Below are 16,744 nucleotides of genomic sequence, written 5' to 3'. Positions count from 1 at the left end.
TCAGAAAATTGTCTGATTTGGATGAAGACAGTTGTATGTGAAGGAAATAAAAGGAAGAATATGTTTATCATTTGTGAAAATTCTCCAGAATCATTGCTTAGGAAAACATCTGGTCACTCTGCAGAGATGATCAAAACAACAAACAGAGCATTAGATTGCAAAACTTCCCAATGGAAAGTACCATTGAAAATACTGTAATTTCTGCTGTGTGAGCCATGGGCAGATCACTGATTTAAACCCCAAATACATTTTTAGGAACTCAATCCCATGCATTTATTTATGTGTCTTTGTGTTTGTGTGTGCACTCATGTATGTAATAAAAATAGGACAGATTGAGCAAGCGAGCAATTGCAGTGTTTAGAGTCAAGGAAAAGCTTTGTTATGAATGAAATCTGAAAGGATTTGGATTACAGTCAAGAAGTTTAGATAGAGGGCAATCTAAATTGTACAAGGGCAGATAGTCTTCCAAAGTCTGGCTCGGAAAGGGGATGTGGGAGGTCTGACAGACAGCTTGGCTAATGTAGCATATAGATGAAAAAAATGCACTTTAATGATTTGTTGAACTATTACAAACCCAAACAACAGTTCAACAGGACTAGCCTGATAATTACTGTTTTCCCAAAAGAAAATTGTGGATTGTGAATGAAATGAGCAACTCAAACTTGAAACTTCAGCCTAATGGAGCTGCATTTTTCTTGTGAAACCATTCCCATAGAAATTTCCTAATGATTTCCTTTTGAAACAGTCTCATTTAAAAAGGAAATACATAGAGTGGCATATATCTTGTTACAGCACTGAAGAAAATGGACAGTCATACTATAAAGGCAAATAAAAAGTACTCTTTCTCTTCTTGTGTGCACAGTTACATGGTGGGACTCACTGCTGTGTGAAAGCAGTGCCAAGAGTTCAAAAGGACTAATGAAAGTATAGGATCCTTCTTGTTGTTAAGATACCATCTAGCTCCCTGATACTACTGTCATGATAAAAACATGGTAACATATATAATGTCTCTTTTCCCATGGCTCGTAGGCCACCAAGTATGAGCTTGCAAATATTTAAAATGTTAAACTTCTTCTGTTTGAGCTGTGTTTATGCCTACAAAAAACTTTAGTATCATCTGGACTTCAGAGTCATTTTATATTTCCCAGAGATTTCACACTGGTCTCAGGGAGAATGGATACCTCTGCAGCCTTAATCTTGTGTCATGTTTTCCTTTTTTTATGAAGGATTTTTCTTTTCCTCTCTGGCAGAGAATAGTTCTAGCCGCAGAATCCAGAAACAGACTGTCCCAGAGTTGGTGCCCCTTTCCACAGGGAAGGGCCTGCGACAGAGCTGGGATCTAGTTTCAAACTCCTGCACAATTTGTGGTTATTTAGAGCCAACATTTTGGTTTGAGTTGCTTTCTAAATATTTGTTGTATGGTTTTATTTATAAGAATAATGACTCTGTGTTTACAGGCTACAGCATATAATGTATCTAATGCCCGGTCTCTTTTTTTTTTTAGCTTGCTCTAACTTTCAAGCGCATTTCCACTCTTTAATTTTACACAAACTCTTGGACATTGGCCAGACAAATTCTTTGTAGTCTGTACAGTTCAGGATCTTGGCCAGATTAAAGTTGTCATCAATTTCACCTCCCTCTTCTTTTAATAACATCCCACTTTTCTCTCCTGTACCTCTCATGTTTTTAAAGGTAGCCATTCTCTGCATTCTTCTGTACTTTCTTCAATATTATGCTCTTTTATTTTTTCTTCTGATTTAACTGAATCTTACTTTTCCGGAAGCTCATTTTAAATTCCTGTATTATTTTAAATATGGTCTTTATAATTGTTCACTACTCAGCAGTGTTTTTGTGAGGCTTTACTGGTCCTAAGCCCAATCTGAGTGACAGCTGCAGAGAGTCTCCTCAGGGAATTTTAGGAATCTCTCAGTTTCTTCTATACTGGAATTTCAAATTGCTTTTTCCTCAAAACTAGTCTGACATACTGAAGGCCCAAGCCATTCTTGCTTTCCAGAAGACAATAATACAATATCAAACCCTGAATCCAACTACTGCTACTTCAGAAGATTTTGTTCTCCTGAAATATAATTGCCAGAAGACTCTGCTGGGAAAAATTATGCTTATAAAATTCTTCTAAACAAACAAGATACCACCATCCACAGATGGGAGAGTTTATAGAACAGGTTTCTGGTTGACATCTATTTGATGAGATAATTTTAGTTGTGATAGATCGTCTAAAGCATGGATTGATGACTCGCAGGCAGTTTTACTCTAAGAATACAATGGGATTTGGTATGAAGTCTACAAAGAAAGCCTACACTGTGGTACTACTCAGAACAATCTTGGTCACCTAGCTTATGCCTTTGTAATGAGAATTTGTACTTGCCAAGGATGAGTTCAGAGCCCAGCAGTCAGCATCTTCACCTTCAGCTGGTGCATTTCAAAACTGGAGCTGGTGTCTTGGATGTCTGGTCCTAAACTGAATGTTGGCGTAGAGTACAAGTTCTGTTTTTCTCAGCATTCTTTGAAATATCACAATAGATTGTGAGATAAAAACCCACTTTAAAGTTTAACTGTGGCTTATATTCTTTCTTCTCGCTGGAGCAAAAGTTAACTATTAAGGGCAAGCCCCCAGGGCTGAGTATACTAGTAAACTCCAGCTGCTTTGTACTTCTTTGCCAATACTGAGAAGTCATAAACCCAATTTAACTTTCTGGTTAAACCAGGCTTACAGCTGTTTTGCATTGCTAGAGGGGAGCAGAGCAGCTGGAGTATACCTCTGAATCAGGGTGATTTTTTCTTTGCTGAGTTTTGTGTGTCTTTTTTCAGTCTTACATAGAATAAGACAAGGCAGAGGCAGTCAGCTCTTGGCAGTGCACAGTCAAATTGATGCAAGACTTGCATTTAGAGCCAAAGCCACTGTGGGTTTTTCAGTGTCTTTCTGTTTGCTTTTATATTCTCCTACTAGCTGTGTTTGCCATGGGGATATAGATGTGTGATAACTATACTGGCCTTAAACCCAGTTTGGGTAAGTGCAGCATTTTTGGAGTGGGCTTTGCATGTTTTGTCAGCTCAAGTCATCTTAATAAGACACCTTATAGCACTATATATCAGGAGGATGAAGAAGGTTTTGAGGTTTGAGTGCCAGAGGAATTCTCCACTTCAGAACCAGCCTGTCTCTATTGGTGCCACTTGTGACAGTCAGGTCATTCCACTTGTCCATGCCACATTTCTCCATCTCTACATCTTCCAGTTTTGTCTTTTTGAGTCTTGCTTATATGAATGCCATTTTGTGGTTTCATGGCCTTAGGCTAGAAATGAATTGCTTGAATGCTTCTTTTGGCTGCCTGAGATTGCACTGCAGCATGAGTATAGATGAAGCTCTTGGTTTGGACAGGTTTGTGCTGTCTCCAGATCAGCAAATCCTGATGTTGGTTGCAACTTGCAGTCACGAATGCAATAATAATAAGTACTACTGAGGGATACATGAGATAAAATTTAGAAGGTATCTTTGACCAAAAAAAAAAATTCTGTGACTCTATTATCAGTAATAAAAAGGTTTTAAATTCTAGCTGTATGTAGTCAACAATCGGCTAATGTTGGAAGAAGGGATGATTAATGTAGTAGGGCCCTGTGAGTGAATGGAAAAGTTCAGGGGGATAAGATAATCTATAAGAACACCTGCAGAACTATCTTTGTGTTATTTGTTGTGTGCAGTGTGTCCATATGGTTACAATCACCAAGTGTTTAGAAACCTTTGCCTACAGCGAGAGCAATTGCCGGATCAGCTGTGCAAAATACACCGTGCTAATTTGAACAGCTCTCTTCAACTCCAGGCTGCTTCATCTCTGCTGCTCCTGCTGCCCTTGCCACAGCCAGACCCCTTGTGTGTTTTTGACATTACTGAGGTCTTTGGTTTAACTTCTCCCCAAATGTTTATTATCAGGGAAAACAGTTGTGTACCTGAAGTTATTGCACCAGCAGCCACCACCGCACGGCCAGATAAGTTTCCACTCTTACAGACTGTTTGGACTTACTGAGTTTCTGTTCTTTCACTTTTATGAGGGTGTGACATTTTGTTTCTAAATTCCAGTAATGTCACACTGCTTTATGCATGGTTCTTAGGCTGCTGATCTTATGGGGTGGCAGTAGCCAGTTTGAAAATCATAAATCTAAAAAGAACCATGAGATCTGTCTGCAACCAGCAGCAAAGGCAAGGTGTCCACTCTGCTAATTTCAGCTGAGTTCATAGGAAAAAAAATTAAAAAACCCCCCAAAAAAGTTCCCCAGATTTTCTTTGTCAATACATGCTCCAGATTTTGTACCTTCTTTGTAATCTGCAGGTCCTAATGACCAGCAAATCAACTGCAGGGGAGAGGGAAAGACCACCTGTTGCACTAAATATTCACAAACCCTGCAAATAAAAATAAACAGTAAAAGACCAAACCCCTAACAGCTTGTAACAGCTGCCACATTCCACCCAAGAGAAATCTTTATGCTAATGGAATCTGACAGGATCTACATTAGATATCTACACATACAGAAGAAAAAAACCTAAAAAAAATAAGAAGCAAAATCATGAGAGAAAGAGAATAAATCTGTTGGGTTCCTCTGAGTAGGTGATGTTTTATGTATGTAAGTCTTTTGTCATTGTTCTCACTCCTGTAGTTTACATTTTTGATAGTTTGAAGTAAAACATTTGTTGAATGCATGAGCTGCATGATGTGGCCAAGGACTAAACTGAGCTCTATTTTTTTATTGCTTAAGTAAGGGGAGCAGTATCCCTGCTGTGCTCCAGCTGCACCAAAAAATTCTGCTGAAGATTCATCTATGAAGATGCATAGAAAATAGTCTTTTAATATCTCACATACCAGTTTGTGTCTTGTACCAAATTGATGAAAACCCAGAAAATTTACACGAGGAATACTGGCCAGCTGAGTCATAGAAACAGGTCAGGCAGGAGCACCTTGCTGATTTGTGTGGGACAGCTCTGATCCCAGGACAGTGGTGCTGGAATCTGGTTGGGATTATTCTCTATCATCTTGGGGCACTCAGTGCAGATGCTGACCTCAGAGTCACCATGCTTGTCAGAATGATGTTTTCCTTCCTCTCTGCCAACAAGAAGCCTGGAGATTTGTGGATCAGAAAAAAATATAAGTTGAGGATTTCCAGGGTCATACAGAGATAGTAGAATTGTGAAAGTGATTAAGAAAGAAAAAAATCTGAGCTACTTTAATTTTGTTCTATAAGCTAAGAAATGGCCTGGAAGCTTTGAAAGTGACCCTCTGGTCTGGTTGGACTCAAAGATTGCTAAAAGTGCTGAGAAATTTCCTGTCCTCCAATTCAGCTGAACTGCAATCAGCAGCTGGATGCACGGTCAGCGTGGCAAGAAGGGATGGTTGGAAGCCATCCAATGGGGCAATAGAAAAGGGAACTCTTTTTGCACAGTGACAGTGAAAGAGAGTTATGGCCTTCAGGCCTTAGAGACTTTTTTTGCACATTGAACCCAGGGATCTTTTCCATGAAATTTATGGTATTTTCCCATTTGATAGTTTAGACCTCCTTGAAATGCAGTTATTGCAATCACCTGTCTGGCTTTGACAGATCAGTGCAGGTCCCATGGTCAAAAACACTTGGTCAGTCTGTTCGTCCAGGAAGTTCCTGAAACAAGGGATAGTTTTTTAGCATTTCCTCTGTATTATCTGTAAGGAAAAATCTATTAGTCTGGCAGAGTTAAGCACTGGCATTTCCCTGTGGTCACCATGTCTGTCTCCACAAAGACTAAAATGTTTGTGTTTTCTTCTGGCTACACATCACTCCATAGAACAGCACAAATAATTGGTGGGAACATCAGGAAAAAAGAACATAAGGAATGAGCAAGAGTGGAAGTGGGTAGTTTGAGAAAAGATTTGAAAGAATGGGGAAATGAAGGAGGCAGATTGGTACTAACTGTGCAGTCAGCAGTAGCTTTGGAGGTGTCCACCTCCATAGCTATGGTGCAGCAGGAAGGGCCTTTCTTCAATCAGACAGGTGAGAGGAATGACCTCATGAAGAAAAACAAATACGATCAGAAAGTGCAAGTTTATGGGTTCCTGTAAAAGCAATAAGGCACATTTTGACTGACACAGTCCCAACTGAAAGTCCAGTGAAATATTGTAGGTTTAGAAACCTCAGTTGCATCTACTCCCAATTTGTTAGTGGTCAGTGATGGATGAGCTGGTTGTGAAGCATTATTTCTCAAGAACTGTTACCTAGCAAGAGAAAAGAATAAAATTACTTTAATTGTGGCTTGTTTAACTTATGCCTAAAGTGGCACAAATTAAAGATTTGTGAGGGTTGAAAGAGACCTTCAAAATCATCTACAACAGTCAAACTAGCACTACCATAATCACTCCTGAATCATATCCCTGAGTGCCCCATCCAGACACAGTAGGATTGCACCTAACATAGTGCAGGAGAGCCAGCATTCCTGGGGCAGCATTCTGAGAAGGTCTCCCTGCCCTGAAAGGAAGCTAGGTCATGGGGGATCTGCATTTCCCTCTCATGGCACCTTGAGTTCAGAACGTGGGCTTTCGTATAAGGCACCTCTTAAAGGAGAGACAAATACTCTTGTCACTTTGGAGCTAGAAGAAACCACAAGTGTCTTGTCTTCCTCAGAAATCCTTCTGTTTGTCCTTCAGTCATACACAATATGTAGTACCAGCCCCAGGCTGCATCTCTGGGTGCTCGCAGTTTCGTAAATCATACTGGGGCTTCAGGAGATATTGCCTGCTTTCCCTCTCCTCACACTGATGTAAAGTAGAAGTAATTTCTCTGAGTTTAGCAAAGCTGCACCTCACTGAAGCTGGTATGTGAAGAAATCAAGTGTCACTGGGGTTGAATTTCATATGTCAGATGCACTTAACCTCCCCTGAATCCCTGGGTCTGAACTAAGTGTCTCCAACTGGATAACAACATTCAGGAGAGCTTAGCTCAGGAAAGGCTGAAGAAAACACAAAACAGATCTCAGTGCCTATTGAGTCTGAGCTAAGAGCAACAACACTAGTGACTCCATTTCCAAAATTAGAAGAAGGAGAGTTAGTTCTTAGTTCTGTAACACTAATTTGGGGGTGATAATAGTTCATAACTCAGGGCACAAAGTAGTATCCCTGGGGAAAAAAAAGTTCTATTCTGCTTTGTGTCGTACCACATATTTGGGTAGATACTGGCTTGTCAGTAATTAGTGAACTCTTTTTGCAATTTTTGATTTTTGCCAGCTTGGAAGATTATGGCTCTCCTTTGACTTCCATGATTAAAGGCCTCTCTAGAAATGTGTAAAGTCACTTGGGATAATATCAGTATAAATCAGTGAGAGGGAGCTTAAACCCCTGATACTTAATTTTTTGCAGCATGCTATTCCATTTAATTCCCAGGGATTCCCAAAGCTCCAGCCACATGTCCAGTTTGAAAGGCTGTCCAGGAAATGCTGGAATGAAGTGGGGAAAGCACCCAGCCAAGTGCCATCTGTTGGCCATTTACCATACTGCCTCGGAGGACAGTTTCTGAGTGCCTGAACCAAGCCCAGATAATGTGGTCTCAACCCTTCTCTTCAGACTCAGACCCACAGTTTAGTACCTCATTTCAGAAGGAGGGCTCCGTTTTTTTCTAGATCCAGTCCCTTCAGACTCCCAGTGTAGTTTATCTTTAAGTTGGATATGAAAAAGAATTTCTTTACAGAGAATGTGGTTAGACATTGGAATGGGCTGCCCAGGGAAGTGAAGGAGTCACTGTCCCTGTTAAAGGAAAGACTGGATGTGGCACTTAGTGCCATGGTCTGGTTGACATGGTGGTGTTCAGTCATAGATTAGACTTGAAGATCTCAGAGGTCTTTTCCAGTGTAATTGATTCTGTATTCTGTGATCTCAGAGAAGGTGTAAGACTTCTGGTTAATGGTTTAGGACATGAGCAGGTATACAAACAAATCTTACTGTGATTTGTAAAGTATCCTCTCTCATTTTGTTGAAGTAAAAAATTGATTAACCATTCCTAGGGAGACCTAAGCATAGTGACCCCTTCTCATGTTTACTTCTCCAACAATTTGAGGTTGAATAATTTGAGCTAGATGAAGAAGATGAGATTTGCTCCCATGTCACTGGGGTGGTGAAGCAGGGAGCAAATGTCTCAGCCCCTCTGTACTGTCAGGTTGATCATCTGTCCTGTGGCCACAGAACCCCAAGAGATTATCCCATATTGTCTGGAATCACCTTGTGTGTAGGATATTAGTTTTGGATGTAGGACTGGTCTCCATGTAACAATTCTCTATGCATAAGTTTGTGCTACTTTGGAGAGATGGACCTATTATTGCTTCAGCCTAACTTGGAAGTCCATGGAAGACAAAGAACTCCCTTTTCAAAATGGATTTGGAGCAATAAATACTGAACCTTTCTCTCCTGCAGAACTTCTACATTGTACTGGCAGATTGCCTAAATAATTGACAAAGCTTACTGAAAACGCCCCTTGAACAAAATGTCCAACAAAGTGACATCACCTAGGGCTCTCATAAAAGAGAAATGCTTCCTGATGATCCTTGGGGCTGGAAGTTTCTCATAAACTATCAGTGAAACAGTTTATACCCATACCACAGCAAAATGGATTTTCCAGAAATGTTTCCATGTGGCAGGAGGTGAGGATGGTGGTTCTGTGAGTGGTATTTTCACTGCCTCCTTCCTCTTAACCATAGCCTCCTCTTGACCTGTGCTGATGTACAGGCTGCTCCAGGAGACATCTCAGAATCATTGTAAACTTCAGAGTCAGCCTCCAATACCTCAGGGTTGTTAAAGAGTTTCTGGCATTTTCTTGGTATGGAAGGAATTTTACATGCCATGATTTAATCACATTTTTAGCACAGTTTGTTACTTTTTGTCTCCTTAGGTTTCCTTTCCAGACAGAGATAACTCTTTCTTCATGTGCAGAGAACACATATAAATAGTTGTCTTGTTCATTCACTGGGATGCTTTTACTGATTTAAGCAATGAGGACACTCTAAAATATTGCTTCTCTGTGTTCTGTGAAACTTACAGAACTCTTCCTGAGCCATTTGACGGAGTGTTTAATGTAATTTTATTATTTTCCTAAATATCATCTATACATAATACTAGCTCAAATCTATTAAAAATAAGGTTGGAAATATAAGCACATTGCTTTGCAGAATGTATTGTGAATTATTTTGATGCAATTTGGGTGTGCAACACTGCTATTTGCAAAATTTCATCTTAGCCCTCTGTATGAAAATGAGGACTAAACATATACAGCATATCTACCTAATAAATACATTAAATATTTTTGCAAAAAAATGGTCACCTGACTCAACATGCCAGCCTGGACTTTTAAACTAGTTGAACCTCACTTTTTTGTTTGTTTGTTTGTTTATTTTTTGGGAAAATCTTCTTCTTCTCCCCCATATAGGTGGTACATGGGATCTTTTCTACAGTTTGCTTCAGTTGTTTCCTTGGTAGCATATTCCAGATGTTTACTATCACCTTTTTTTGTCCTTTAGTAGCCTAGAGCATTTTTCTCACCAGATGATTCATCGGTATCTTTCCAGGAAATATCATTGGTCAAAAAAATTTTATAGGAGCAAATAAAACACATTTCCAAAATAGTGCTGCCAAATAGAAAAACGTTCATTGTTTTTGATGATGAAGATATTAAAGAAAATAAAAAACTGTGTTGTTTAAAAATAACCAACTCTTTAATAGTACTGCAGGAGAATATTAAATTAAGTTAAATGTAGTTTTCCAGTAAGCCCACCTTATCTTAGCTTGAAAGGATAGGTTGAATTACATTTTTTTTTCATTTCTGTTTCTCATCTATGTTTTGCACTCCTGCCATTGCTTGCTACTATTTATATTTTATGTTAAGGGTCTTTTTTTTCAGATGTTCCTAAAATTTTGCAAAAGCAGCCAGATATCATGTTGGAAACCCAAAGCCCCAAATCAGGCTATAAATCACAAAACACCATACATATACATGCCATATAAAAGGCCACTGTACTATTCTTTAGCACCCCCTTTGTTGATTTTCTTTCTCTTACCCCTCAGAGCAGGTAGAACTGAAGGGTCTTACCTGGCTTCTTTACTTTGCAGACTCAGAACAGAGCACTGGGTCAGACACAGAGGTGCTGGCAGAAAGGACATCCTGCTCATTTGGCTCCCACTCTGACCTTACATCTGGTGGCTCAGGCCCTCAGCCTCCTCCACCTTCATCCATGGAAGAGATCCAGGTAGAGTTGCAGTGTGCAGACCTCTGGAAAAGATTTCATGACATTGGGACAGAGATGATCATCACGAAAGCAGGCAGGTAAGACATCTCTGGATTTCTGTCTAGTTAAAAAAGAAATCATAACCAAACAAACCATTTTTTATTTAACTGGTTTTTAATAAAGAAACTTTTTTATTCCTTCTTACAATCCAAAGGGATAAACATGCATAAAAAATTAAATGGCTCTCTGAGTTTCTCAGCTGTGTTTCCTAGTAGATTTCTTAAGACAAGTGAAGTTGTTTCATATGACTGTTTGAATAAGTGGCTCCAAAGGAGAAGTGGCAGCTGCAGAAAACCATTGAGGATAGTTGTTCCTTTGAGCAAATAAATCAGGAAACAATCATTGTACTGTTGGCTGTACTGAATTTAAGATGAGCTATGAATTTGGGGGTGAGTCATTTGAGTCTCCTTTCAAATTTCCATAGCACTTCATGAACTTATTGATTTAATCTCAAATATAGTGAAATTCAAACTCACCTTTGCACCAAACGAATGCCTTCCTGCCACTCTAAATAGATGCAGTGTTAAAGACTTCCTGTATAAAAAATGTGCTACCCTAATGTTTTCCGTTGCTATTGCAGTGATACCAGGACGGCTGAGGTTAGAAAGAGCCACCAATTAGCCAGATTTTTTAAAAAGGAAAACCTCACCATGACAGGTTAGCTAAGGGAAAGATCTTCACTGCTGACCCCCATTTAACAATGGCTAGGAGTCTGTTTGCCAAAACACAACCCAGAGGTAGTTGTACATTTCTAGATGTCCCAAACTCGGATTTTTAGGCACGTTTGCATGAGCAGGCCGTTACCTACCTTCACCTAATGAGGTTTAAATTCCGATTGAAGCGGAGAAGGCGAACGTCAGCACCACGGACAGAGCCCGCCACGGCCCGCAAACGCCGGGAGCGACTCGGGAGCTGTCCCGCTTGTGCCGCGGAGATGCAGCAGAGAAATTTTACCCAAGTTTTGGGGAAAACCCATGGTGCTCTATTGTTTACAGCGTTGTTTCATGTCTGAGCGCTCAATTTTTTTCCAGAACAGCTCGACTTGTTGTTTTACATTCTTGTGAAGTGAGTGCTATTGCTCTCTAGTCCCAGAAAGTCCAGATAATCCAAGGAAAATTACACTGGACAAATAACCCAGATGATCCCTGAAAAAGATTATCAGAGCCAAATTAGCTCCCAGTTTTAGATTTCAGTGGCAAAGAAAGCATTTTTCACCAGTACAGAGTGGGCTGCTGGTTTTGACCTGCCTCAAACAGAAGAGGCAAAGTAACAGGAATGATATCACCTGCTATTGCGCAACACCTCCTCTCTGGAGATGTTAAAGCAGACACAGAGACAATCATTATTATCCTCTTTTTATGGTGGTAACATTGAGACCTAGACAGATTAAGGGATCTGTCCAGCATCATTAAATATGGCACTGGAAGAACCATCTTCCTTCTTTCTGGATTAATTGTCCTGGTGCCTGGACCATGCTGTTTTCAGAAACTTAAAATAAAGCACTATTGCCTGATAGATTAACTATAATGAATTCTCTGATGATACATGGAGTAGATAGACCTAAAAGCAGCATAAATATGTCTTTGCCCACCAGTTTGAATGAAAATGGTTGAAATTTAATGGTATGAAGAGGATCTTGGCAGCTTACACATTTCTGAACAAAGTAGCTGATTTTTCTGACATCTTACAAGCTCCACTGTGGATAATTTTCTCACTTACAGAAGATCATGTATCACAATAGAGTCATAACTTCCCATGCAAATCATATATTCATTTTAATCCTAAATAATATCCTTTCTACTTGAAAGGAGATGCTTGTGATTACTTGAGTCCTGATGGCCAACTGTCACATTACTGCCCACAGTAAATCTATGTAAATACTAAATAGATGTGTTTTTTCTACTCAATGATGTTCTTCTCCAGAAGTGATGTTAACAATACTGGAATGCTGCTGGTTTTTTCTTTTTCTGTTGACTACATTTGTAGGTTAATCATTGCAAACCACAATGAAGAGCGGGTCAGTTTCTTTAGGTAATACACCTGTTCACTGAGGATGGTCTTTACTGGTGTGATAGAATTTGCAAATTAAATGGTTAAACAGTTCAACAGGTTAAAGAGTTTTCTCTCTGAGAAGATGTGTCTGTGATGGGTGAGATCTGGATCTAGCAGTCCTGTTTCTCCATACGGGAGGCATGATACATGATGTGTCCCAGAGATTAGATTTTATTATTTCTGGCATAAATAGCAGAACTGGTGTTATTTCCTGAAGATTTCCTACTACTTATTCAAATTGTTAGAAACACACAGAGTAATTTGCATCTGCTTCCTCCCCCACAGAAGATTTTACTCCTGTTGCTTTCTCTTTGGAAGCCCTGAGTCCCATAAGGCCTTCTTGTTTTGAAAGCCATTATAATTACAGACTCAGTTGCCTATAACTACAGCTGCTCCTTAATTTTCTGTGACTTGTAAAGCACTGCCTGGTTCCTGCCTGTCCCCACAAGGTCTGTCTGCTCTTGCTGTGTAATGCTAATTTCTAACCTATGTTCTCATTTCAAACATAGTTATGGGGCTATATCCTGCCCTGCATTTTTTGACTTTCAGACTCCTACTCTCATTCACTTCCAATTCTGCTCTGTTGTTTTTCTTTTCTTCATGCTGTATTTATAGATGTCTTTTTTTTTTGTCTGTTTCCATAAACCTACTCCAGTCCTCTTATAACTCTTCCTTTTTCCTTTCCATCAAAGCATTTTTATTTAGATTTTAATCAGATGCTTATAAAAAGACACCTTTGTTCCTTGTGTAAAAGATGCAAATGGCTGTCAGCTGCAGTCATTCAAATCTGCAGTTACCTTTATCTCCTTTTTGTTTGAAAGCCAACCTTGGACTCTGTACAAAATAAAATAAGTTCATCTTAAGCCCCAGGTCATACTGATTTGAACAACTGGTCCTAAAATAACTTTTAACTCTTTTTCTCTGCTCTCCTTTACTAACAGTGATCATAGTGGTAGCGTCAGTGGACGAATTTGAAACTTTTCCCACATCCCTACAGTCCCTATTTAGTGTCTGTGGTCACCTGAGCTGCAGGGGTAACAGTTTGGTAACTGATGCATAGGAGTGCTGCCCAAAGTGGGGGGAAATTCCTGGGGGAATACCAGCAGGGAGTGCTTGGAGTCCTCCCCTGGAAGGGAACAGCTGCCTACTGTTTATGGAGGTGCTTTTATGAGTGCTGCCATGCAGCCCAGCACATCCCAGAGGTCTTGTTCTGGGAACACAGGTTCTACCTGTCACAGAGCTGGGACCTCACCTCAGCAATGCGGGGGAATGAGCTCATCTGCCATATCACAGTTATCATATCTGTGCTCAGGAATGCTCAAACCAAAATGCTGATGGCCAGGATTGGTAGTGAGACTGGAAAAAGCCATCATGAGTGAAAGAGGTGATCTTGTCCTCTCCTGACTTCTCTGTGTCTCCTGACAGGTGGTAATGTCAGGAGACAAAAGTGGTACTTTGCCTGCAGTCTCTTTGCTTTCCTGAAATAATGAGTCTGAGTTCTTAATAGAATGTACTCAGGGCTGTTTGCATTACCAGGTGTTATTTTTCCTTTCCAGTGGAAAGAAAGGTGGGTCCCAAAGATCTCCTCAGTTAGAGAGAGCAGAAGAGATTTTGTAATCAAGCTCTATTGATGCTGAAGGAGGCCATGGAAAGGACTTCTCATAGCAAGCTACCAAACTGATTTTTAGAGTTCCTGGCTCTGTGGGCCAGATAACCTTGGTCCAGGCTCCAGAAGAACGTCCCCTTTGGGAGCTACTGAGAAGATCTTCTGGTCTCCTTCTCCTTCATAAACAATAAATCCATTTGCTACCAAGCCCTGCCCTCAGCTTTTCCTCTCAAAACACACATCTCTATGATCCCATGCTGCAGAGGGAAACAGAAGGGCATTCCTCCATTGCCTTTCCTTTCCTTGCCTTGCCTTCCTTTCCTTTCCTTCATTCCTTACACATTTGTTTCTCTAAAGAAATCTACATTTGGCATCAATCTTAAATGCAAGAAAATATGAGATATGAAATAACAAGGATACCTTCAGGTTTCCCTGTAAACTCACACACATTGTAAACACTGTGCATACTTATTCTGCAGACCTAAATCAGATTATTTTGCAGAGTTTCTCAACTGGATTATTTGTATGCCTGGGAAATGACTATTCTGTCTATTTCTTTTGCTGCAGTTGAAGGGCACATCCCTTCATTTTAGGGTTTGCATTTAATAGATGTCACCCTTATACAAATATTCTCTTATCTAAATTCCTAACTTAAGGGTAAGAAACGGAAGCTTTATTCTATTGGGAAAAACCCCCAGTTTGGGGATATATCTGTGATCCTCCTCCTATGACTAGTTTTCACAAAGTAAAATTAAACTGTATTTTAAAACAAAATTTCAAATACCACCACCAAAAAATATACTGCTAGCTGCCACAACCCAACTAATTTTTCTTTTGTTGAAAGTTCCCAAACATGGTTCTTAATATGAGTGCACTCCTGTGCTGGCAAATACTTTTAAACTAAGTTCTAAAGCTATTTTTCTACCATCAGTTCTCTTCACAATTGATGTTCATGAACTCCAATCTCATTATGGAGAAAACCAGAAATTGAGTACACTGAGGCACATTGCTAAAACGTTTTTGAAACACTTTTAAGTAGTCCTAAAGCAATTGTAATAAATTATTTCATACCATGTCATATTTCCCCTACAAGGGTACCGTGTGTAAGTTCACAATCTTACAAGTTTTGGAGGACTGTTTTCCTGCTGAGTGGTAAAGCTAACATATAAATAACTTGATCATCCCAAACTGCTGCTGATATAAAACCTCCTCCTAAAGTATATCAGATGTCATCACATGTTCCCTATGAAAACAGACAGCCCTTGTGTCTGTAGCTGTTGACTGAAGCTGATACCTTTCTAGATGAAAGATTCTTGACTGTTTATTAATCCAGCCATATCCAAATGGCCTGAATTCCTTCCAAACCTTTGAGACTCTTGTTTTTTATAAAGCTGGTGCCTCTGGGCAACCAAGAGCCAGCCAAGAGGAAATGCAGAGAACAGGGACTTTATCAGGATTATACACAAGCACATCCCTAAGCCTCCACTGTTAGCCTCTGCCTTTTCCATTTCCCTCTTTCCACAAAGCACTGCTGCTGTAGACCTGCTGTGACAGTTCCAGGCCACATCTTTATAGCAAAGAACCCTAAGTTACTTTTATACCCACAGAAAAAGAAAAACAGCAATAATTTACAAAACTTGAAAAATACGCTTAAACCTTAGAGAAAGTAGTGGGATCAGCCGAGCTCTCTGCCATCATTTTAGAGATTAACCTCTAAGCCTGCTGAATGCTCTGTGGTAAGCTTTTACAAGGCATTTCATAAGCAAACAACCCCACAGGCTATACTGCAACTTTACACGGGGCTGCAGATTTGGAGAGAACTTTTTGGGACACACAGCTCATTCAAAGCACAGTGTGCAGACTTAGACCCAAGGAGACTCTGATTTAATCCTGGGTTTCTCATCAACCCTCTGAAACACGACCTACCTCTTTAGCTGCTCCCAAGCCACCTCTCTCTAATTAAAGAGAGCTGGACTGTAAAATGCCACATCCTGTACCCATTTGGCTTGGCAGATTTAATGAGCCATTGTGGCAGAAACAAGGTAATGCCCTCAAGCCACTCAAGACTAATCCATTATTCCTTCCCCACCTCCCCCCCAGTCATTCTACTAGCAAACTAACACCATCAGTTGCACAAATTGCTCTCTCCTTGAAGGGTTTCTGCAGACGATTTTTCTGACAGTTTTACGTCTCCCATAACTCGGGTTAGCTGTGCTGTGGCAGCTGTGGGCAGTGCTCCCCCACCCCCCAGGATAAATGCCCTTTTCCTAAGCAGATGCAGTTACTAATAGGTCAGCTCTTATCTTCTCAGGGTGGCCTGAAATGAAAGAGCTGTGGGTAAGGCAAAGGCTGAGCATCCTCCTCCTTCCCACACTCTTCTGCATGGGGCTCTATGAGCCTTGCCTGGGAAAGAATGAAATAGATGATCCTCATGATCACATCCCTGTCATGCAAAGATTGAGAGACATGCCTGGAGATGATGTCACAAACTTTCCTGTTTTCTTCCTCCTCCAGGCTGTATTCACTAGCAATACTTTGAGAAACAGAAATGTTGGAAGGAGAACTAAATCTTCTCTGACATTTCACTGTTTCTCATTAAATAGAAGAGAAAGTACCATGATGGTTTGTAGGGATGACTTTTAGAAACATTTCTTGCACACTTTCCTACTCTTTTGGCATTGTGATAGTAAATTACCCTTTAATTTCCTCCCTCCATGCACATACTTCCATCCCTCAAGGATATGTGCAATTATCAGAGAAGCAGAATATGATTTTGCATAATCATG

General features: G+C 40.1%; 1 protein-coding gene across 1 annotated transcript in view; it reads left to right on the top strand.

Moving 5' to 3' along the window:
• Positions 1 to 16,744, top strand: part of TBX15 (T-box transcription factor 15) — an 89,568-nt gene that overhangs the window by 42,715 nt on the left and 30,109 nt on the right. Inside the window, exon 2 of the mRNA XM_005486075.4 lies at positions 10,125 to 10,338. Within this exon, the coding sequence (XP_005486132.2) occupies positions 10,125 to 10,338 (214 nt within the window). The remainder of the gene's footprint in view (positions 1 to 10,124; positions 10,339 to 16,744) is intronic.

Source organism: Zonotrichia albicollis, chromosome 2 (genome assembly GCF_047830755.1).
Source record: "Zonotrichia albicollis isolate bZonAlb1 chromosome 2, bZonAlb1.hap1, whole genome shotgun sequence".
Classification (NCBI taxonomy): Eukaryota; Metazoa; Chordata; class Aves; order Passeriformes; family Passerellidae; genus Zonotrichia; species Zonotrichia albicollis.
The sequence above is the reverse complement of the archived record's forward strand: the minus strand, read 5'-3'. Positions and strand labels throughout refer to the sequence as shown.